General features: G+C 35.0%; 2 protein-coding genes across 7 annotated transcripts; one reads left to right on the top strand and one right to left on the bottom strand.

Annotated features, from left to right (window-relative positions):
- The first annotated feature begins 1,610 nt into the window (after positions 1-1,610).
- Positions 1,611-20,010, top strand: LOC306876145 (high affinity cGMP-specific 3',5'-cyclic phosphodiesterase 9A-like). Of its 6 annotated transcripts, none has more exons than XM_079427118.1 (19): positions 1,611-1,876; positions 6,072-6,142; positions 6,277-6,322; positions 7,044-7,087; positions 9,322-9,376; positions 9,542-9,612; positions 12,222-12,306; positions 13,872-13,932; positions 14,464-14,538; positions 14,871-14,957; positions 15,884-15,988; positions 16,391-16,473; positions 17,356-17,512; positions 17,611-17,724; positions 17,820-17,924; positions 19,155-19,283; positions 19,422-19,517; positions 19,605-19,660; positions 19,736-19,951. In XM_079427118.1, exons 3-18 carry the CDS (start codon positions 6,282-6,284, stop codon positions 19,653-19,655), a joined length of 1,359 nt encoding a protein of 452 aa, XP_079283244.1. In that variant the 5' UTR covers positions 1,611-1,876; positions 6,072-6,142; positions 6,277-6,281; the 3' UTR covers positions 19,656-19,660; positions 19,736-19,951. The 6 variants fall into 6 exon arrangements, with proteins under 6 accessions (XP_079283244.1, XP_079283243.1, XP_079283242.1 ...); XM_079427117.1 differs by lacking the exon at positions 14,464-14,538 and adding an exon at positions 14,634-14,708 and having other exon boundaries at positions 1,655-1,876; positions 6,245-6,322; positions 19,736-20,010; XM_079427116.1 differs by having other exon boundaries at positions 1,661-1,876; positions 6,245-6,322.
- Positions 19,515-24,462, bottom strand: LOC306876146 (tRNA (guanine-N(7)-)-methyltransferase non-catalytic subunit wdr4-like). Its single transcript, XM_079427120.1, has 11 exons — positions 24,348-24,462; positions 23,856-23,924; positions 23,617-23,763; positions 23,165-23,321; positions 22,783-22,895; positions 22,638-22,698; positions 22,421-22,522; positions 21,766-21,830; positions 21,419-21,605; positions 21,264-21,336; positions 19,515-20,413 (listed from the first exon to the last, which is right to left on the bottom strand). The coding sequence occupies exons 1-11, from the start codon at positions 24,428-24,430 to the stop codon at positions 20,226-20,228; spliced, it is 1,245 nt and encodes a 414-aa protein (XP_079283246.1). The 5' UTR covers positions 24,431-24,462; the 3' UTR covers positions 19,515-20,225.
- Positions 24,463-24,621: the final 159 nt, after the last annotated feature.

Raw genomic sequence — 24,621 nt, 5'->3', positions numbered from 1 at the left:
TTTCTAAATGAATGACTAATTAAACAAAATTAATAATATAACAAGTTATTAACTTATTTTATTCTGCAGGAATACATTTAATGTGTATTTTTTTTAATACATTTGAATTAAATACAGTTAATGCAGAATTAAGTCAAGTAAAATAAAATAATACATAATTTTATTTATATTCATTGCACTGAACATTTCTGATTTTGAAAAATCCTTACCTAATAGTGGGCCTAATAACAAAAAGTCATGAAAATCTACAGTTCAGAAAGTGTAGAAACTATTGTAACTATATTTTTCTGTTTCTTTACATAAAATAAATAAGCAGTCGAGCTCTAGCTCTGGATAATAAGATATTATACAGACACCGGTCTCATCTTGAGAGGTCCGTGTGAGTCATTGAGAGTGCTTGGAGTGTCCATGTGCAGGTGACACCTCATCAGTGCACATACACAGACAGGTGGCAGTCAGTCAGTGAGAACAAAACAGACACACTTTCTCTATTGAAAGGATAGGTGCTCCACAGTGTGTGAATTCATACATGCATGTAATTGAGTATAATGAGCATGTTTCACTGCTCGGGTCATTACAGTATAACAGATGATTCATTTGATTTGCCACAGGGAATGACTCCAGTGCTGAAGCTCACCGCCCACAACCCAGTCCCACCTTCACGAATTCATTATATTGCCTTCACTTGTATCAGCAGTTCTCACATTACGTTTTTAGGGTCCTTCCTGTTATGCAGTGCCTGCTAAAAAAACTATTTGTTTTTATTGTTAAGGAAATAATTCATCAAATCCATTGATAATCACATGCTGTTGTTTTCCCACCAAAAGTGATGTAACTTCCTGATGATGTCATTTAAGATATAGTTAATTTAAAAAATGTATTTCTTTAGTGAAACACAAACTGGAACTGGCTTTTTTGTACTATAAAGGGAAGGATTAATAGTAGGGAAAGCGATACAAACTGATTACCATTTTTTAAAAAATGTAATGCATAATATTATTACATTTTTCTTTGAAACATTTTGATCAAAGCAACAATTTTAGCCCCCATCGGTTTAAAAAACAAAAAAAACTGCATGCATCTTGGGAAGAACATTGTTTTGTTGGTGCTTGGTCTCAATTTGAAATTTGAAATAACATAGAAATAGCATAATTTTTGTTTTACAATGGTGATTCCCCGGAGGTTTGCCTTTTTGAAGAATTCATGGTCAATTTTCCTGATTAGGGAAAAAAAAAAAAAACTTTTCCAACGAGTCAGTAGCTATATGTGTACAATTTCCCACGAAATCACAGCTACTAAATATAAGCTGATTTAAATTTAATTCTTTCTTTCTTTAGTGTAACGTATTTGAGTAAAGACGTGGTTTCTCATTAATAGCATTAAAAAATAAATAGTGCAGCTTAAAGTAAAAACGAAGAAACATCTGGTAAGTTTATATTTTGAGGCAAAGTCTGCTAAAACAAAAATAGTGGAATTACTTAAAATACACTTTTATGTTCTCTTTATATTAAAAAGAACTCATTTGCATATTTGGAACATATTTGGTAGCCTGTTGCTGCATGACCCTTTCGGATTGGCACACTGCATCCTCGCGCGTCCTTGGAGGGCTCGGTTACTATGGAGATCATGAGTCGAGCGCGTGCGTTTCTTGTCTTCTCGCGCGCGCGCTCGTGGGAGTGAAGGGGGGCGATGAGCAACACGGTCTCTCCGTTATTAAACCCGTTCCAGTTCAAAGAAACGGTCAGAAGTTTATATTAGGTCTGTCACGGAGGCACCGAACGGAAGCCAGTAGTCCAGGGCAGCGGGGAGCGAGATGGGCAGCGGGTCTTCGGCGTATCGCATGATATATCTGGACGTGGATGGACGGATTCAGAAGGTAAACTCTCACTGCATGCATGACGATGGACTGGGAAAGAAAGTATATAGCCTACCATATATATATATATATATATATATATATATATATATATATATATATATATATATATATATATAACTGTTCAGAAAGTTTCAGCTGTTTAGGATCATGTTTATATGTCTCTTTTGGTAGCATTGATTTAAAACTGCTTATATAATAATGATTTATTATAAATATTGTAATTATATACTCACTCTTAGTAAAATTATGTACAATTCCCCAAAAGTAAAAAAAAAAAAATATATATATGTATATATATTTATATATTAAAATGTCTCTTTTTAATCACTTTATATTTTATTTGGTTACGTTTGACAGTACAGAACAGTCTTGAATATTACATTCCCTGTTATAATTTTATACCGTAAACAGCTGAATATTTATGATATTTATATCTCAAATGATATTTGAGAACTACAGTAAATTAAATTCAAAATTTGAATTTTAAAATTTACATGTAGATTGAGATGGAGCAGTGCAAATTATTAATGCTTAAACTTTTTCTTCACCTAAAAAAATCTACAAACAAATTTACTTTAAATACACAGAAATTACTGACTGATTTGACTATATGTGACCCTGGACCACAAAACCAGTCATAAGGGTACATTTATTTTCAATTGCGATTTATAAATCATCTGAAAGCTGAATAAATAAGCTTTCCATTGATGTATAGTTTGTTAGGACCGGACAATATTTGTTCGAGATACTATTTGAAAATCTGAAATCTGAAAAAAATAAATAAATAAATATTGAGAAAACCGCCTTTTAAAGTTGTCCAAATGAAGTTCTTAGCAATGCATATTACTAATCAAAAATGAAGTTTTGATATATTTATGGTGGCAAATTTACACAATATTTACTTAATATCCTAACGATTTTTTAAATAAAAGAAAAATCGATAATTGTGATGCCTACAATGTGTTGTTGGCTATTGCTACAAATATACCTGTGCTACATATGACTGGTTTTGTGCTCCAGGGTCACATATTGCTCTAGGTTATCTATTTGTGCATTTGCGGTTCACAGAATTTTTAAGAATTCTAGTCAAATGAATAATTCTTCTAATTTTCGCTGATCTGCACTTGTTAACTGTACATTTTCACTCTTACTGTTACTCACACCCTCTTTTTTAAAGCCTCCAGGTTGCCTTCATAAAACGTTTTATTAGTTTTTACAGAGTAGAGTAGCTTGCATATGCTTTACTATATTATAAAACTGTTTTCAGGAAAATCTGAACTCTGGCATGAGGTTGTAAGTGAACAGCTGGCCTGATAGCCTTTAATAATGCTTCTAATTAATAGATCTGATATGGTATAGATATTATCAGTTAAATTACAGGTATCCAAGTGACAATCAGACAATCTGACTGCTGTATGTTTGTTGGTCACACTTTATATTAAGTGTTTTAACTATTACTGTATGTACTTGTACTTTAAAAATATCTTGTTAAATTTACAGTAAAATAAACAGCAACCAGAAATTCCCTGAAAAAATAAAAGGGTTACGATATTTCAGGTATTTCATCAAGTGACTTATACCGGTCTACTTGAACTGCCTAAACTGGCTTTTTATCTCAAAATGTACTGATAACCACCAGGTGGTATACTAGAAAACCACATGATGCATCAGAGTTCATCATAAGTGACGTGTTCATAAAACACTGGGTCATACACACAAACACAAAACACATCAAATGATGCAACAAACTAAAAAAATGCACTTAAATACTAAAATAATGCAACAAACATTTTTGACTGTAAATTATACGGTAATTCATAAGCCATGAATTTGACCGATTTTACATTCAAATTACCATTTTCACTATATGCAGTAAGGTAGCTTACAGATTTTTACTGTAGCATTGTTTTTTCCTGTTAAATTTAAAAACCTTTTTCAGTGTGCATTACAATTTAAAAATATTTACATGATGTTTAGCAGAATAATAATCAGTTTTGCTTCTACGTGTCACTGTAAAATAAAAGTTAAATACTATTTGTTATTAGTTGTAATAACACTTTTTATAATGTGGTGCAAATTATGATGCAAATTATTTCTGAACGTGTGTGATTGTAACATAATACACACATTATAATTATCAAGTTGAAAAAGTAAAAAAAACCAATATAAACTGGGACCAAATAATTACTTCCAGTGTTTTGCATACATTATTAGAGCATGCTTATTGTTTTTTAGTTATAAATGTGCATCTGCCTGCCATTGTTCAGCCTTGGCAATGGGACAAAAACTAAATAATCAGCATATAAAAGCTTAGAACAAAATGAAAAACAAATGGACATTTTAATGAGCACATCTGTGTATGCATGCACCCACACTTTCTGCACACACACAGCGTATACGACAGGAGAAGTGGTGAAATATCATTTTTGAGCAACTGTATGTCTTCAGGCTTTTTAGTTGATATTCAATTACAGCCCTAAAATCTCTCATAGTCTCTTGGAAATACTAGAAACTTCTCACTGAACTGTACTTAGATGATCCACTGCTAAAATTAAACTACCTGATTTTTGCGCAGTGGTTGGTGGTTTTATCGTCTCTGTCCTCTAAGGCTGTTAGTTGTGGGTTTTATGTTTCATCTTTGACAAAGTGCTCAGTTAGAAGCCCTTTTTGGACACTAATAAGTATTTCTCATATCTTTGAACTCATAACCTGCGATTGTATTATGGAGCAATTCCCCCGTTCTCTCTCTTTCTCCCACTCTTTTGCTCAATCTCATCTGTCTTTGCAGCTCAAAGTCTTATTATCATTCTCTCTCTCTCTCTTTTCCTCTTCCTTCGCTCCGTCTGTCAGCTGCACCCCCTGCCCTATTGTCTTTTCAGTGTTGTCACCTGTTTTTGCTGTCTTGTTGTGCCTGCTGATGATAGATTTACATGTGTTGTAAGTGGGTCAGAGTGCTCAGGGTCAGGACTGGCACTACATACAAATGACAGATGACAGCACTTGGCCTTGGCCGTGTGCAGAGTCTCAAATAATCGATAAACTATCATCTGTGATGGTCAGCATCATACATAGAAATCAAGAAGATAATCATAGCCGCATTGATTTTTAAGCAATCATTATAGTTTTAAAGGAGGGCTTAAAAAGGCTTCAAACTGTATTATTATTATCGCTGTATCTACTTTTCCTTTTTATTTTTTTTTTGAGCTTGCTGCCTACCCAGAATTTTTAACTTCACCTTAAAAAAAGTATTAAAATCTGTGAAATTGTACTTCTGTCTTAATATGAGAGTACAAATTACATCTTTAATTATTTTTTACACTTAAGCCTATCATTTGAGATGGCACAGTGCAATTTATTAACGCTTAAAGATGTTCTTTATCTCATAAAATGTTTGAAATCTTAAATAAATGTACTTTAAATTTGACTTTTTATGAGTATTTTTTAAAGATATAATTTTAGTATTAAACGAGCGATTAAAAAAGCATCAAATTGTATTATTATTATTATCTCTGCAATTACCTTTTAACAAATTTTCACAGATTTCTGCTATTTTGATCTTGCCACCCACCCAGAATTCTGAACTTCTCCTTTAAAAAGTGTTCAAATCTGGCAAATTTGATTGTAAAAATAAATAAATAATAACAAAAATGTAATAGTTTCATAACAAAGAACTGCTGTCCCTAATACTGCTGTCATTATCATCATGCCACACATTTTAGAAAACGATTGAGGATTTACAAAATGCTTTATATTTGGTTTTGATGGAAAGAAAAGAAAGTCTTTTTCTGCCAAAACAACAGTGAAATTATTTAAAATTAAAAACATAATCATCATAGTCTGAGTGTTGCTTTATTAGGTGTAATTACCAAACTGTTCGGTATTTGATCAGTTTAATTCATAAACAAATTTACTCCATGTGAACTGACATGCAACTTGCTGCATTGGCAAGTCCAAGATTCCAAAATATTTTTCCAAAAAGTGAGATATGTCATTACATCACGTCATTACGTTGCAATGTACACAATATTAAAAATTCACGCCACCTATCAAGATCATGCAGATCTTTTTATATTTAACATAGCATAAGCATGTTTGGTATTTCAAATGTTTTTGCTTTGAAGTCAAAAGTGGCCCTAACTGAAGAAGCTCCATATGTTTCAGAGACACTGATCTGAATTTCTGTTTCTGTTAGGTGGTTTTCAGCCGTTTCTGCAGCCCATGTGATATAAAGGAGTTATTCTGCACATCCACAGGGCTCTCCAGGTACAGTACGATGTGTGTGTGTGTGTGTGTGTGTGTGTGTAGTTGAAGTGTTTCTACTTTTGAAGTGCTCCCAAATTTAGAGAATGTATCTGCTGCTGACAGGAACACAACCATTTCCCTTCTGGACTCAACAGGAGCAATGGTCTCCATCGACCCCACAATGCCAAACAACTCAGAGAGGTAACTTAGCCCTCCATCCCATTTCTAAACATAAATCCAATGCTTTGCAGCTGTAAAAGTGCCTTATACACATGCAGTAGACTTCTCAATCAGTTTCACACACTAATGTCAAAACATTTAATTTAAGTCAGAATATCTCCAGACCGATATTATAGCAAATGGTCCACCATATGCTGTTTTAAAAGGTAAGAAATAAAGCAAAAAAGTCATCATAATATGGACCTTTTTTCTGCAGGTTTATTGTGTTTAGCTCTTTAGAGTGTTGCATCACTTTCAGCTGTAACTTTTATGTTAAACACTAAATGTTGGAAAATTTTGAATATAAAACCAATGATCCAATTGAACACCAATTTGCAGACACACTCAGGGAAACATAAAGAGGTTGTTTAAACATTCAGAGGTGAGAAGCCCATTAATCTAGCCTACTGTGCCTTATCTGTTGGTTATATGGAGATCTGTCCTATATGCAAGACAAACAATGGATGGCGGCCAGATATAGATAAAGGGGAAGTTACTCTTTGAGAACCAGAGTCTAAGTGTGCCCATTCACCATCACAATCAGAATCGACAGCCAGAGGAGTAGACATCTTGGACGGTAATGCTACAGAAATCTACAGCTCTCACGAGGAGTAACTTGACTGTCCTATAGGGAGAGGGGACGTGTTTTAGTGTGGCGCCAACTGCTTTGTAACTTCGTTTGTCTGTCCTGGTGTTTTTGAAGGTCGCCGTACAAAGTGGTGCCAATAACTGGTGGACAACTTGCAGGTAAGTGTCCGATGTTCTGCGTGTTATGTAATTTCACTGAATGTTTATGTATGGATGAATCACTGCGCTTTCACTGATAGTGTTTACATTCTGGTTGAAATGGGAAATAGGGTTTGTTTTATTATGAAGTCTGAAACAGCTCTGGAGTGATCACTCATATGTTCTCAAATCTCCATAAATGGAGCGCGTGGAAAGCTGCGTGTGTTCACAAGAGCAACTCCATTTATCATTTTGCGAACTCTCTCTTTTCAGTCTATCTGTGTTATCATTAGCAGAGAAGTGATAACTTTTTATCGATTTCAAAGCAAGCTCAGATGTACAAGGTCCTTTTTTTGGACAGATTCTCTGATTCATCTGCATTCCAAGACTATTTCTCTGTAGATTTATTGTCAACATCATATATTTCTCTGCTTTGCTTGTCAATATCCTATCAATTAAGCACAAATACTGTGGGTGTTTTTGAAATAACATACTATCATGATACTATTTCTGCATTATATGGTATAGCAGAGGTTCTCAACTCTGGCCCTCGAGATCCACTTTTCTGCACAGTTTAGCTCCAACCTTGATTAAACACGCCAGCCTGTAACTTTCAAGCAATCCTGAAGACCTTGAGTAGCTTGTTCAGGTGTTTTTGTTAAAGATTGGAGCTAAAATCTGCAGGAAAGTGGATCTCGAGGGCCAGAAATGAAAACCCTGCATAGTATGCATATTTTCTACATGCATTGACTACATTTGGCAATATGTGCCATATCAGAGCAGACTTTTTAATTGCAAATTTTGTGAGTTGTTGGTGAAGAAAAATTACATTTATTCATAAAAATACATAATTTAATTTTTTGTAAAAAGAAGTACACAAAAATCTAACTGTCTTTATCAGACAGAAGGAAATATGAAATGACACAATCTGTCATATAATTCCAACCAAAATCACATAAGCACATCAAATGATAATTGCAACTTCCAAACATGTAAGAGGGAGCTGCATTGGAGGACATGAAGGTCGCAATAGCCTGGTTAAGTTGATGTGACCTCTGACCTCTGGGAAGTCATTTGGAGATGAGAGAGAGTATGCAGTGAACAAAACCTATATAATTTGAGAAAATCTGTCTGTTAGCATCCCCATCTTTTGTTGCTTTGCTGGTGTTGAACCCCCAGATGACCCCCACTTTTAAAAAGTTTGCCATCTTTGGCAGGCTTTGCTGAGCCAGTCACCTGAACCTAAATACCATGTGACTAATGACTCTGGAGTCACAGGAAAATTACATCATTTTAAAACTGATTGACTGATGGCACCAAGAGAACATATTGTGAAATATTCCCTAGCAAAAAAGTAATATTTTAAAATACATTTATTTTATACTCAGTATAGTTTAAATCTATTAACATATTTACTGACATACAACTCGAGACTTACTGATATTAAAATTATAATTAAGCTTCTGCTCAATTAAAGTGCATTAAATATAAAATTAGTTGTTCCAATTTAACAGACTTTAAGTATACCAGTTTAATATACTAAAAGTAAGTACATAAATATGTAAATGTATTTGTAATATACTTAGCATGAAATAAATGTATTTCGGATACATTTTAGTATATTTATTTTTCACTTGATTTATTTAAATTTAAAATAACTGTGTATTATTATTGTAATATATTTTAAAATGTAATTTATTCCTGCAAAACTGAATTTTCAGCAGCCATTAATCTAGTCTTCAGTTTCACATGATCCTTCAGAAATCATTGTAATATGCTGATTTTTGTAACATTATTAATTTGCTATTACTTTTGATCAATTTAATGTCGAGTTACCATCAGCGGCTAACAAGCAATGCTAACCAGCCAAACCTTGAGCCCTTGGCAATGACAGCCAGCCAACAGGAAGTTTTTGTTTCCCAGGTCCATTTATTAGGTTGAACTTTGGCCAAGACAGTGAGTGGAGCTACATTAGAAAGTGTACTGTATATGTTTATCAACTATATAATAAGTAAGTATCAAGACTTGTGTAAGAAGTCACCGTTTCTCTAATACAAGAGCAGGTGGGATTTGTTTCCTCATCTATATATTGAGTCTTGTCCTCCCTCCATTTATCTGACTAGTTATGCCGTTGTGAAATGCTTTATTCTTTGTACATTTTTAGGCTGACTGGAGGAAACACAGATATGTTAAACTGTGAATACTTCATGTTTTTGGCCATGATTATGAATGTGGCTTGTTTTTTCATCTCTCAGATAAAGAGGAGCTTTTCCAGAATGTTCTGACCCAGGTGGCAGAGCAGTTCTCCAGGTAATATCGCTGTCTCTGCTTGTGCATTTTATGTTCAATCTCTCAGCAAATTCATAATGACCTTCTTTTGATTGAATTTTGAATCCTTTTGGTATTTCAAGGATGAATGATCTTTGTATATTTCTCTCCATCTGCACCGGTCTACCTGGCTGCTCTCTCCCCAAGGGCATTTAAAATCAACGAACTGAAGACTGAGGTGACAAATCGCCTAGCCATGCTGGAGAAGAGAGTGGAGTGTGAGTCTTAAACTGTTTTCACTCAATATCTTGTCCGGGGTTTTGCTAATGGACAGAGGTCATGTTAAACTGGAAGGGCTAATCTTCACAAACAACACATTCTGGCTCTCAGTGAATTGCTGATCATTTATTTTGTAGTGCTTATAGGTGACATTATGGTGAACCCAGTGCAGCATGTTGCATCTTTTACATTAGGGATCATATGAGGAAGTAGATACTGTATGTTTTGTGTTTGATTTGTATAAGTTGCTCATGTAAGAAGCCTTCCATACCACAGCTGATTACTCAAATAATCAATGACGGCTATTTATTGTGCAATATATCCAATAAGATTTAGCGCTTCAGCAGATGAAGCTGTAGTCGATGCAGGTCATTTTCTATACCATGTACTTGTGATTAACAGGGGAACACATTGTGTTTTTAGAGACATGGCTTCTGAGACATGCATTGTTGTTAATGAAGAACTTCAAGAAAGCATCTAGACACAATCTTGAGTGCAACACACAAAAAACATATTCAGGTCACACTTTACTCCAATATCAAATGTCTTACATAATACAAAAATATAGGCTTCCATTCTTAATGCAAAATATTAATTTTATTTTATTTATTTATTTTTTGTTGTTTTTTACCTCAAGAGCTAACATCTGAAATTGTCATTACTCTACACTTGCGTGTTGCTTCATTTTAACCAAAGTGAGTGACAGGAGTTAAGAGCCTTGATGAAGGCTGATAATTGTAATAGCGCTTTATAGAAATTATGGGATATCTTCAGTTCATAGTTTCACTCATTACTGTTTCCTGTTATTTAGTCACTTTATTAAGATTCTATGAGGACAAACTCACATTTTATTTTAAGGTCCAATTCTCGCTAATAACAAACCATTAACTACGACTTTTACCTCAATAAACTCCTAATTTGCTGCTTATTGATAGTAAGGTAGTTGTTAAGTTTAGGTATTGGGTTAGGGATGTAGAATATGGTCATGCAGAATATGTGCTTTATAAGCACTAATAAACAGCCAATATGTTAATGCTAATAAACAACTTAGTGAGAATTGGTGTAGATTATTATTTTTTCTAGTCTTTTAAACTGTATTTAGAAAGGAAATTATTCCTTAGCCTTTCACATTGTATATTTTAAAAGGTTCTGTATCCGGCTGAAGTGCCATGGGTGCTGTTTAGCATCAGCTGTTTTTTTCCAAGCATGACTCTCATGAGAACATTTATTTAAACATTTGAATATCTCCTTGCTTTTTATGTAAAGCAGGTAGAGATATTTTTCCCATTATTCCTTTTTCCGCTATCAGATTAAATTGGGTTGTGATGGATTGGACAACTACAGCTTTTCCATCAAATCGATTGTAGTATAGTTCCCTGATTTTTTGAGGGCATTTTGTAAGAGAGCTTTTTGAAGACATACCTATTTGTTAAGGTAAAGGAGTTAATAAATTGAACTGATTGTTTTCAAGCACTCCTCCTTTCTGTCTTTGGTTGGTCACAAGGCCACAAACTCATGCTATTGTTTAAGCCAATGTTGCTGTGTTGAGCTGGATGGGATGATCAGTCAAACAGTGCTGTGTTTTAATAATTCAAGTGTTTACATTTCTAAAAATGGCTTTCTTCTACAAATGAGCTGTCACAGGATAGGAGGAAGTCATTTCAACATTTTATGCATTATGTAGCCTGTTTGATAGTCTCTTTTGTCCAGAGTGGCTTATATTGCATTCAAGGTATACCTTTGACTATGTCTACTGTTTGAGAGACAGGAAAGTTTTTGACCTCTAATCTACTACCATTTGTGGAATCTGTGCTGAACAATGATTCCAAACAAATTAGGTTAGGTTTAGTTTAGTGGCTGCTAAATGCATCATCTTTGACAGTTCTTGCACACTAGTTGTTTTGGTAATGACGCTCCACGTAACATCACCAGACACCAGGATTCATTCCATTGCAGCATATCTGTGTGTCCATAGAAATCCAAATGTAGCCGTGATGTAATCAGTCACCAAGGCGATGGACCCTGACCCGTTCATCAGTGTGAACAGTTCACCGGCCTCATATAATTTGAGGTGATTTATTATTGTGCACGGTCTATAAACAGAATAGTAGCAGGAAGTGCAGAGATTATATGATGTGTGTGTGTGTGTGTGTGTGTGATTACACTAATTAAATTATACAATGTGAGTCCAGAGGCCGTGCATCTAATCAAACTGCACAGCACTTTGGCTCAAAATTCATCTAGAAGCAGCTAAATTAGATAGAAACCAACATGACAGGTTGTGTGACATATCTTCATCCTCTCAAGGTTTGAGATGTTAAGAAAAACAGCTGTGAAAGAGATGACAAAGCTGCTTGTACTTCAGACCAGCAGGATGATTTTGGACAATGGAGGGAAACATGCCAGACAGTGACAGGTGTCAAATGTACTTTGTATGGCTCAGCAGTCTGTAAAGGAAAACCCCTGCGGCTGCAACCCATGTTCACCAGCTCATTTCCATATTTTCTCTGTGTTTGGCTCACTTGAAATATGTAAAATCATCTTTTATGTGTCATACTTGTATGCATTATGTATCGCGTTTCCGTTATTTTCCTCTCTGTCTCTTCAGTGGAGGGAATGAAGGTGGTGGAGATCGAGAAATGTCGCAGTGACATCAAGAAGCTGCGGGAGGAAATGGCCTCCAGGAACAACAGGTCAGTGACCTCACTGCTTTTTCTGTTGGAACGCCAAGTTTAATTATCAGGAAATTTCAGTAGTACTTTGCAAATGATTTTAAATCTGTAATCTGATGTATTTCCAAGCAAGACAGGATATTTCATGAGAGATTTTTTTTTTAAATATATAAAATATAAAAATAAGTTTATTGGTGATGTATAAGTTGCTTCCTAATAATATAATATACTTGTATTTGCTATTATACTTATAATATGAATGAAATAAAAGGGCACTGCGGTGTACTTTAAAAAAGTATAAATTCGTTACTATTTAAGTAATTTAACTTGTAAATGGTGCATTTTGTAATAATGTCATATTAAAAGTTATATAAAAAGTGCATTTTAAACTTTTGTTGTCATTTAAAGAAATACACTTTGCTGTGTTGACTAACATACTAAAGCACATGTAAAGTACCTGATTATAATTTTAACTCAAGTGTCTTATTCAATATCGCATCATTACAAATGTGTAATTACACATATTTTTATATACATGACATACACATTTCCACAGAAATGGGATTAGTTTACCATAAATGCTTGGCAGTACATTTGGAAGTTGGCTACATTTTAACCATATTTAAAAGACAATAAAAGTAATTATTACATACAAGATGTACTTTAGTCCTACTTAAGTGTGCCAAAAAACACTCTTCTTTCACCTAATGGCATTTAATATAAATTATATACTAAAAGAATATAATATATTTTCATTCATTTGCAATTAACTCTTTCCCTGCCAGTGTTCTTTGAAAAAGTTGCCAGCCAGGGCCAGCATTTTTAACCATTTCACAAACTTTCATTAAATAATACAAAGCATTTCAAAAGGATGAGAAAATTACTTAAAAAAATGACTATGATTGAATCAGAACATATAGATTGAGTAGATCGAGTCCATCAAAGCCTGCACAGTCCTACCTCTTTGTGGGTTCAACATTTTATTTGGTAACATTAGGCAGTTTTGATTTACATGCTGTTGAAAGTTGGATGATCGCATTAGATGTGTGCCTAAGCAATGCTTGTTTCTGCTTGAATCCTGAGATTCTGTACTATTTAATAATAGCTCCCCCTACCATATAACAGTGGTAGCATTGTGACATAAATAACGGGAAATTCTATCATTGGTCGGGAAAGAGTTCAAATAGAATCAAGTGTCCTTAGAAAGTACTCTTTTTAAAAACATGCTAAAGTGTAGTTCATTTTCAGAAGGGAGTATCTATAGCAGGCTACTGATAGCACTGTCTGTACAGCTAACGTTAATGAGAGGAGAATTAAGAAGCGGTCCAGGTGTTGTCTTAGTCAGCTCTTGTTAAAAATACTAACAGATGAGATCAGGTCTATTCCCTTTCGAGTCTTAATGAGCTGACATGGCTCTCACATGCTCTCTTATTAGTGAAGGATCAGATTCAAGATGAATCAAAGATAGCTGTATATTCTCAAGATACTCTCTTTGAGAGATGTTGACATGGTACTTAAAAAAAATTAAACACACAGCATGTTCTGTTCTAAAGCAATTGTGCTCTTAATGCTCTTTACCTTTGCAGCAGTTTCCTAGATGAGAACAAGAAGTTAAATCCTCGCAGAGATGTGCCTTCATACCCAAAGGTAAAATGGCAGATGTGTTTGTAATGGGTTCCTTCATTATTTTGCATACTTTGTATATAATATTTTTGCCTAACATTTATTTATGCATTAGAAAATGTACAGAACAACAGCAACACAAGCCTATAAAAGACATGCCAAAGTAGTCATTATTGAAATCTCAACAAATCTTATCTGCATTTACATCAAGATTGAGATTATTCAATATTAGTATTTCATTGAGATTATTGACCTCTCAGTGTGTTACTTAGAATATAGTAGATTATGGGCTGCATGTATGCTATTATTTTTTGAAGCTTTATTGTTGTTCACTATAAAATCTAAAAGAGCTGTGTATAGCTTTCACAAAAAGAAAAGAGCATACAGATTTGTAAGGAATGATATGAGTAAATTATAATGAATTTATGTTTAAAGATAGAATTCTTATTCAGGGTTAAAAATGGCATGTTGAACATAGATGTGAATGTGATGTACGCAATGGCCACAGCCAGGCGTTGGTTATCGGGGGTTAACTGAGAGCTCTGTCACCTGCAGTACATGCTCTCCCAGCAAACCATAGATGCCCTCAGAAAACCCGCCTTCGACGTCTGGCTGTGGGAGTCCAACGAGGTAAGAGTCTAACGTCTCTGTTCTGTCTTCCTCTTCTCTCTCCCCCCGTTTTCTTTCTTCTGCGTGTGTTGCTTGTGTTTGTGGGTCTTGTGTAGTACCACCTCTCACAGGAGACAGTAGAAGCTTTGAGACAGCCAATCTTCGATGTGTGGCAGTGGGAACCTAACGAGGTGAGGATCGGCCAAATGAAAGATGCAGAATGTCAAAGTTCTACTGAAGTTGATGCACCAATGCACACAATGTATTATCGAGACTCGGTGAAAACGACTGACATGCAAAACCACATTTTTTGTACTGCAGAAGATACTATCATCAGTGTTTTGTACTTTAAGATGCTGAGTTGTCTGGAGCATATGTACCATGACCTTGGGCTGGTAAAGGACTTTAATATTAACCCCATCACGCTGAAAAGATGGCTGGTAAGGCTATACTGTAAAATTATAATCACTCATGTTGTGTTCAGGTCATTTTTACTGACTACTGCTCTTAAAGGGTATTAAAAAAAAAAAATAAATTCCCACCTTGTTACACTTGTGGTGGTTAATCTTTTTGTCAACTTGTGTTCTTTCAAATCTTTCCATCTTTTAATTTGTTGTTCCTGGCCTGTAACTCTCTAATATGTTATTATCACCAAATCTTGGATTCAATCTTTTTGTCATTTTTTCCCCCAGCTTGCACAGATTTTGTATTTCTTTAAGAAACGTATTGGTCGTAGGCCTCATTGATCTGAACTTATGCACCTCTCTTAATGAGTGAATATTGTGAAAATTTTCCAAAATAATGCTTTTTTTCCACTCAAATGCTGAAGTGCATAAGCTGAGATCAATGATCTATGATCAGTCAGCTCCAAAAAGAAATACAAAACCTGTGCTAATTGATTAAAAAAAATACAAATAAAAAAAGGAATCCAAGATTTGGTGATAGAGAGGTTTTTCAGGCCAGAAACAACAAATTAAGTTGAGCATTTTCAAAACAACACAAGTGATTTATTTATTTTTTAATTAAGTTATTTATTTATGGAGGGAAGAATGTAAATTTTTCTATTTATGTATCTCAGGCCCATCCTTCAGTGTACATTTATCTGATTTTTTTGGTCACTTCATGAGCCTCCAGGCAAAAATTTATGTGTGGTACTATTAATTAGAATGATATTTTTGAATAATACAGAATAAAATAAAATAATTTGGCCACTAAAGGCACACATAACAATCTTTGAATGTTATTGCATTATATAACACAATATCAAACCTACTGCCATTTATTTGAACCTTTTCAAACAAAACATTTAACAAAATCTGTCAAAGTTAAAAAATAAAATGATGATTGCATCTCTCTCCATTTTCAGCTTTGCATCCATGACAGTTACCGGAACAATCCTTTCCATAATTTCCGCCACTGCTTCTGCGTCACTCAGATGATGTACAGCATGATCTACCTTTGCAACCTACAGGTAGAGACACTTTCTGCTTCTCGTTTGTAACTGTGCTTTTAAGGACATGTGTTTTGCTCCACAGCCACCTGTTTCTTTTACTCAGGAAAGTTGGAGTAGCAGAGAAGTGGGAGGTGAATGAAAGAGACTGAGAGATAGCGAAGTGATAAATGAGTGATGTATGGGGGTGTAAAAGCAGTTCTGCATCTATGAAGATGCTTTCAGCCTCTCTGTGCTGCTGTTGCCATGGACGTGTATTAAGAGGTCATTGGATTAATTATCCGAGCTATTACAGGCCAAGCTATTAGAGGACAATTACTTACTCTAATTTAACAGTGTAGGAGAGCTGGGATACGTGTGCAGACCTGGCCTCACGATGACTGTTAAGACTCACTCACTCTGCTGTGCTTCTGTGTTTTTCAGGAAAGGTTCACTCAAGTAGATATTCTTATTTTGATGACAGCAGCTGTGTGTCATGACTTGGATCATCCTGGGTACAACAACACGTAAGAGTCTCCATCGTTCAGAACTGCTTATATACGCTGACATTTATATTACCGCTCATAATAATTTCTTAGCAGACATATATATTTCTAACATTAGCCTTAAATATTTATTTTGCATTATATTTAATATGCACTTTTTTAACTAGAATTTTATACTTTTATTCATCAAGGATGCAATAAATTGATCTGTTTTGGCAGTAAAGTCATTTATAATGTTACAAATGATTTCAAATAAATGCTGTTCTGTTTAACTTCCTATTCATGAAAGAATCTTGAAAAAAGATCACTTTCTCCACTGTTTTTTTTCCACATTTTCATGCACAACGTTTTCAACATTAAGAATAATACTAAATGTTTCTTAAACAGTAAATCAGCAGAATATAATTATTTCTGTGTGACACTGAAGACTGGAGTAATGATGCTGAAATTTCATCTTTGCATCACAGGAAAAAATTACATTTTAAAAAAAATATTTAAATAGAAAACAGTTATTTTAAATTTATGTTTTGGATAAATTTATAATACTTCACAATAGTATTATTTTACTAGCATTTTATCAAATAAATGCAGGCGAACATTAGGAACTTTATTATTTTAAAATGTATTAAAATGAAAAACAGTTATTTTAAATTGTAATAATATTGCACAGCATTGCTGTATTTTAATCAAATAAATTCAGCCTCAGTGAGAATAAGAGACTTCTTTCAAAAATATAAAAAATCATTTTTTCCTTGCACATTTAAGATATCTGTATTTATATTTTTGCATATTTATACAAGTCATTGTGTTCCACATATTCCACTTGAACACCAAATGCAAGTACAGTACAGTTTGTTTATTTGCATTTGGCACCTGTCGAATGTTTTGGACCCTCTTTTGCAGGTATCAGATTAATGCGCGCACAGAGCTGGCGGTGAGATACAATGACATCTCTCCTCTGGAGAACCATCACTGCGCCGTGGCCTTCCAGATATTCTCTCAGCCTGACTGCAACATCTTTGTCAACTTTGATCCTGAAGCCTTCAAACTGATTCGTCAGGTGTGCCTCAGGCCTTTAAACTGAGCTTTGTTCACGCATATGTAGTACATTTGTCTTTGAACAATGAATAATTCTGTCTGTTATTTTGTCTCTGACAGGCAACCATCACCCTGATACTGGCCACAGACATGGCCCGACATGGAGAGATTCTGGACTCTTTCAAACAGAAAGTGGATAACTTTGACTTCACTAATGAGGAGCATGTTACTTGTGTGAGCTTTCTGAACCCATTTTACAGTGCCACTATTCACCTACAAAAAAGTGCTGCGATGAGCGGATTTAACTTGTGCCTCTATATCTTTGGCAGCTGAAGATGGTGCTGATCAAGTGCTGTGATATCTCTAATGAGGTTCGGCCGATGGAGGTTTCTGAGCCGTGGGTGGACTGTTTGCTGGAGGAGTACTTCATGCAGGTAGATAAGATTAAAAGAATGTTGCATGGAGATGTAAAAATCCACCCCACTTTTTATTAAGTGTCTTTAAAGGAATAGTTCATCTAAAAATACTGAAAATTGACTCACCCTCAGGCCATCCAAGATGCAGATGAGTTTGTTTCTTCATCGCAACAGATTTTTAGAAATGTAGCATTACATCACTTGCTCACCGATGAATCCTCTGCAGTGAATGGGTGCCGTCAGAATGAGAGTCCAAACAGCTAATAAAAACATCACAATAATCCACATGACTCCAGTCCATCAATTAATGTCTTGTGAGGTGAAAACTGAGTGTTTGTAAGAAACAAATACATCAAGACGTTTTTAAATAAAATCCGAGTCCTATATCCAGAACATTGGTTTCTCTAGTAAAAATAGTCTCATCTGAATCAGGAGAGAAATATGCACAGATCAAACACAGTTTACAAGTGAAAACTGTCTAAAACAGTTCTAAACAAATATGTCTGTGGATTTTTGATGTGAGAGAACAACAGACTGTTTCACTGGAGGAAGAGTTATTATGGATTATGGACCTGTTTTTTTGGTCAAAAGCGATGGTTTAACATTGAAATGCCTTAATGATGGATTTGTTTCTTACAAACACAGCTTTACAAGACATTAACTGATGGACTGGAGTGGTGTTGATTACATGTGGATTAGTGTTTTTATCAGCTGTTTGTACTCTCATTCTGACGGCACCCATTCACTGCAGAGGATCCATCGGTGAGCAAGTGATATAATGCTAAATTTCTACAAATCCGCTCAGATGAAGAAACTCATCTATATCTTGGATGGCCTGAGGGTGAGGGAATTTTCATTTTTGGGTTGTTTTTTTAGTACTTTTTTAAATATTTGTAACTATTTGTTGTACTAACATTTAAAGTAAACATTTAATACAATGCACTTATTGTGCCATATGTTTTTACATTGTAATTCTATTTATAAACCTGGCCATACAGCAAAACCTGTCCCTAAACTGTACAGGAATAACTTACATTTTAAAATATATTAAATAAAAAAGTGAATTCAAAAGTTAAAAATTTTTCACAATATTATGGTTCATACTGTATTTTTGATCAAATAAATATAGCCTTGGTGAGCACAAAAGACTTTCAAAAGCATAAAAAAAAAAATGATACCAATCCCAACATTTTGATCTTTACAGTGCACTTCTTTCTTCATCAGAATTGTGTTCTCTCTCTCAAACAGAGTGATCGAGAGAAGGTAGAAGGTTTACCAGTCGCTCCTTTCATGGACAGAGAAAAAGTGACCAAGCCCACTGCTCAGATCGGTTTCATCAAGTTTGTCCTGATCCCCATGTTTGAGACTGTGATGAAGGTGAATTGGTTAGGCTAAAAGTACAATGTGAAACATACAGAGGAAAGTGGATGAAATCGAACTCTGGTTCAGATCAAACCAAGTGTGAAAACTGGCCAAGATACCAGGTTGTGATATTGTTTGTTCTCTGTGTTCCAGTTATTTCCTCAGATTGAGGAGGTAATGGTACAGCCCCTACGAGAGTCCCGGGACAGATATGAGGAACTTAAACAGATAGATGACGCCATGAATGAGGTTAGCAGTGACCATTTATTATAATAATTACTTTTTCACTGATATTAGCTATTTCCTTCTCATTATCCCCATTTTCATTTTTCATAGGTGCAGAAAAAGAAGAGTGAAAATTTAACAATGGGAGGAAAAAAGAAATGAGCAAGGTCAATGTCGACACATTGTACTGGATGCATTTTAGTTATTTGTGTTATATTTACAATCAAGCTTATGTGTTTCAGCTGGAATCCCATCAGAGGCAGTAAAAGTGTGAAATCTTGACCATCTGCTCAGAAAATCCAAAGCATCTTTCAGGGAATTGAACCATGTACAGCTCAGCTATGAACCATGTGTGTTGTTTTTATTTGGTTTTGTAAAAGTATAAACATTATACAGGATGTACAGATTTTTAGTCACTTTTACTCAGAAAAATAAAAGTCTAACTTTAAGAACAACTGAAGCCACAGATCTCATTTTTAGAACGCTGTTAAATAATAAAATGTTCATTCTTGTTGTCTAATGAAATTGTACCAGGATGTGTGTGACTGCCCTGACTAGCCGAGCGGGACTGAACGTGTAGCAGACTACAGCACATTGCTGTTCAGAAAATAGACCAAGTAGTTTAAACATTCAGTAATGCTTTACTGAATGAACAAAAAAAGTCATATTAACAAAAAGAGATGTATAATTATATAAACACAAAAAAGCAGAAATTAAAATAAGAACGTTCTCTCAGCTGGTGCTCTGGGGCACAGCGCTGCTCTGCGGTTTACTTCTCTTGTTAGGTGTAGAGCCGTTTGATGCGGCTCTCTTCCTACTCTCCTGTTCTAGTCTTTCCTGTTTCTTCTGCAAATAGGACGCCATGTTGTCGAAGTTCACTTTATACAGGTGTTTAAACTGACTCTCCAGTCCCATAGAACCTGTGAACAGAGGACAAGCATGCAGCATGATGTGTTCAGAATAAAGGTTGGAGGGGGGAAAAAGAAGATCAGATCTTCACAAGTACATTAACCCTATAAAGCATACTGTATCATATTTGTTACATGAGTTGACTTATTTAATACAGGTTTAAGGGGTCATTTTTTTACATTTTTCCTCCTTAGATGCACTTTGAGGTGCATATTTAACCCTTTTCATTAGTCCTTCTGGTGTTACTTCCTTCATATGTGACCCTGGACCACAAAACCAGTCATAAGGGTCAATTTTTGGAAATTGAGATTTATACATCATACGAAAGCTGAATAAATAAGCTTTCCATTGATGTATGGTTTGTTAGGATCGGACAATATTATGGCTGAGAAAAAACTATTTGAAAATCTGGAATCCGAGGGTGCAAAGAAAATCGAAATATTGAGAAAATCGCCTTTAAAGTTGTCTGAATGAAGTTCTTAGCAATGCATATTACTAATCAAAAAATAAGATTTGATATATTTACGGTAGGACATTTACATGATCTTCACTAAATATCCAAATGATTTTTGGCATAAAAGAAAAATCTGTAATTTTAACCCAATGTATTGTTGGCTATTGCTAAAAATATACCTGTGCTACTCAAGACTGGTTTTGTGCTCCAGGGTCACATTATTTTGACAGGACCAGGTTGAGTTCATTAAAACTGAATTGGTGTCTATGAGTAAATAGTGTTTTATGCTGCTTTGTGTTGCTCAACTGAAGATCAAGCATAAATTTGCTTTGTCATGATATGACTTAATTTTAGTTATTAATTTTTCTTTTTTTTTGTTTCATTATAATATTTTTGGGATTTCTTACCTTTAAAGATATTCCACTGAGCTTGTAATACTTCAGTGACCCTCCTCAATTCAGGAGTCTCTGAGTCACACAGCTATAAACAAGCAACATAAGTTATTAAGAGCAGAGCTGACTTCAAAACATGGAAAGAAAGCTACATGACAGCATGTATGTACCTTCCAGTGCTGCTCCGAGTATCTATACAGGAGTACATTCACATCTTCAGTCTCCAGTAAGACCCACAGCTGGTTCTGCGAATCAAATGTCATGTCCCAGGGAGCATGAGGAAGAGCAAGAGTCTCCGCAGGGCTCAGACACCCCTCTGTCCCAGAATCCACCACAAAGAGCTGAACTGAGGGGAATCTATACAGATGGATATGATTTTAACTATAATTGGTGTATAAAAGACAACTTTCTTAAGACTTGTGTTTCTATTTTAACAAAAGAATACTGTTGTTGTCACTGAGACTCCAGAATCCAGTTAGAGGCAAGATAAACAGAAATCTGATGAAATGAAACACACCTCTCACACTGGACAGCTATGCGTTTTCCATCTGGTGAGATGATGATCCTGCTGACAGCAAACCTCTGAAGACAGAGAAATATAGTCAGTGTCATTTGCTGAGATCGGTGTAAATTACAAAACATACACACCTGGATATGAATGGAAATAAACACTTTCAAAATTATTGATTTTTCTTTTATGTCAAAAATCATTAGGATAGTAAGTAAAGATCATATATTTTGTAAACTTAATTTTTGATTAGTAATATGCATTGCTAAAAACTTCATTTGGACAACTTTAAAGGCGATTTTCTCAATATTTAGATTTTTTTTTTGCACCCTCAGATTACAGATTTTCAAATAGTTGTATCTCAGCCATAATATTGTCCGATCCTAACAAACCTTTTAGAGGATATATAAATATTTCATATATAAATATGAAATTTGCATATGAAAAATAAAAGACAAACATAAATTACATAACTATATTTTATATGATATGTAAATGGCATGTTTTAAAAACGAATTAAACTGCCAGACTTCGATCCCAGAGATTCACAGACCTCCAGCTGAAAGCCTTATATCTAGGTCAATAATGTAATTTTTGTGGGATTGTACGAAACATTGTATGTGTTATGTGCATGAATGGCTGACTGAAATCAAATGGACGGCACCTTTTCTGTGTCTTTGTTTTCAGAGTCAAGGGTGAATTGCCTCAGGTCAACACTGTGTAACCGCCGACCACTCTCATAATGCCAGACCTTCATTGTGCCATCCTGTGAACACAACCACGTCAGTCGTAGTGTATTAAGACACTTATATCACCCTTATAAACTATCCCAACAGAATATTACAGTAAAACGATAAAGGTAAACTGAAAAAAACACATACTCCTGAACCAGAAAGAAGCCAGTCAGGATGTCCCTCAGGCACAAGCAATGCACTGACAAATCTACACGAGAAAACAAACATGTTTGAACAAGTGGGATCAACACATGATGTGTAATATCACTTGCTTCCCACAGTCCACACTTACTCTCTGTGCCCTAGACAGAAAGCCTGAATGTTGTAGGGTGACTGCCGGAAACTCACTCTGATCTTCTCATCTCGGTCGGCTGTTATGATATATCTATCATCAGGAGAAAGAGTCTGTAGAGGAAAACACAAAATATTAAGCTCATCGTTTTTTAAATACTTAAATAACTTCACAATTAATTGAAAACAAAAGAGAATTGTAAATATTTTTGTTTGGGTGCTGCATTTAATATTTTACCATCTCTAAAGATAAAATATTAAACTAACATTTTTTAAAGCTAGAAATCATTAGTTGATTAAATAACTTGACAATTGAATTTTACATATTTTTGTGTGGATACTGCACTAACTGGAAAGCACTGTTCTGTTGGTGTACATCATACCACATCCAATAACATGGAGAGATGTCCCAGCTTCAGCTCTCCTGGTTTTTGTGGCTCCAGAACAGAGAATGAATATACATCTCCAGACTTATCAGCCACAAAGACTTCATCCTCAGTCTGAGTAAATACAAGAGACGTGCATCGCCGCACAACCCACCTACAAGAGGACAATCATAGACTTATACACTCAACCTTATAGAGAAATTAGTATTGAAGGAACAGTTCACCCAAAAGGAAATAATTACATCATAATTTACTCATCCTAATGTTGTTCCAAAGTTTTTGAAAACTAGTATTCTAGCCACATTTTTCAGTTTTGATTAAAGAGAAATAGGTGAGTCCAAAAAAAAAAAAGTGTGTTCCCCAAAAGAGAGAAACTTAGTCGGGTTTGGAATGATATGAGTGATGGTGAGTTTCTTTAAATAACCACAGGAATGAGTGTGTGCTGTTACCGTGTACTAATACACTGCCACGATGGCGCAGTACAGAAGAGAACAAGACGTTTGCGGTCATCAGAGAGCGCTACGTGCTTCCCAGACGCTGAGACGGCAAATGCAAGGATCCGGTCACTGTCCTTCTCCTCTGATCCTTCCCCAGCACTGCAATACACAAATATATATTTGAAGATGTTTTTGCAATCCTCTACGTCTCGTGACAGATAAAGAACTCATAAAGAGAAAACAAACATGACCTTTTATCATCACCATCAGCTTCCTTTGGGTTTTTCTCAGCTTTGGCACAGTCAAACACAAACGGCTCTCTATGAGGAAAAAAGAGAAAAGTTCCTTTTTTAGCTCAAGTACAAAAATAAAACAAAAACAAGTAAAAGGAGCAAACAGACAATATTGAGAGATTATCAAATATAATGCTAAAATATCAATGCTGAAGTCCTCTGATATGATTATTATAAAGATTTGATCATTAATAACGCAATAAATCTATAATAATATAATCAAAGTCAAAATAATGTTACTATCCTGTTTGAATTCAACCAAATGCAGTATAACAAATTGTGTATTTCCACAAATAGTTTGGTATTAATTTCAAGTTAACGTGTATTAAGCTGATTTAAAATGAGTATGTAAACAGTAATGTATAGAAACCATAGTGCACATGGGAACTTGAGATATCCTAAATAAATAGCTGGAAGTGATAGTTGACAGTCTACAATACAGCTACTCACATAGTCTGTTTAAGGTTTATAGCAACTAAAGTAGTAGAACAGCTCGACACAAACCAGTCTGCCTTTGAACACACTACTGCCATGATGATTGTTGGTCACGTGCGAACTGAGTGTCGCGCATTTAATGCGTCATCAACAGAACGCGCAGGAATCTGGCTTTACGAACCCGCCATAAAGAGTGTACCGAACACATGTCTTGTTATAATATAATAATATGAATGTCTCAGTCTGTGAAGACTTACAGTTGTATTTATGTTAGCCTGTTTTTTGTTCT

Source organism: Barbus barbus (assembly GCF_936440315.1).
Source record: "Barbus barbus genome assembly, chromosome: 10".
Taxonomy (NCBI): domain Eukaryota; kingdom Metazoa; phylum Chordata; class Actinopteri; order Cypriniformes; family Cyprinidae; genus Barbus; species Barbus barbus.
The sequence above is the reverse complement of the archived record's forward strand: the minus strand, read 5'-3'. Positions and strand labels throughout refer to the sequence as shown.

What these genes read in the sequence shown, in the direction of transcription:
- LOC306876145 (XM_079427115.1), top strand. Translation starts at nt 1,814, where the DNA reads ATGGGCAGCGGGTCTTCGGCGTATCGCATGATATATCTGGACGTGGAT. An exon ending in GCTGGAGAAGAGAGTGGAGT is followed by an intron (nt 9,613 to 12,221) that starts GTGAGTCTTAAA and finishes CTGTCTCTTCAG; the next exon opens with TGGAGGGAATGAAGGTGGTG. An exon ending in TAGATGACGCCATGAATGAG is followed by an intron (nt 19,518 to 19,604) that starts GTTAGCAGTGAC and finishes CATTTTTCATAG; the next exon opens with GTGCAGAAAAAGAAGAGTGA.
- LOC306876146 (XM_079427120.1), bottom strand. Translation starts at nt 24,430, where the DNA reads ATGGCAGTAGTGTGTTCAAAGGCAGACTGGTTTGTGTCGAGCTGTTCT. An exon ending in ATAGCTGTCCAGTGTGAGAG is followed by an intron (nt 21,606 to 21,765) that starts GTGTGTTTCATT and finishes CCATCTGTATAG; the next exon opens with ATTCCCCTCAGTTCAGCTCT. An exon ending in ACTCGGAGCAGCACTGGAAG is followed by an intron (nt 21,337 to 21,418) that starts GTACATACATGC and finishes GCTTGTTTATAG; the next exon opens with CTGTGTGACTCAGAGACTCC.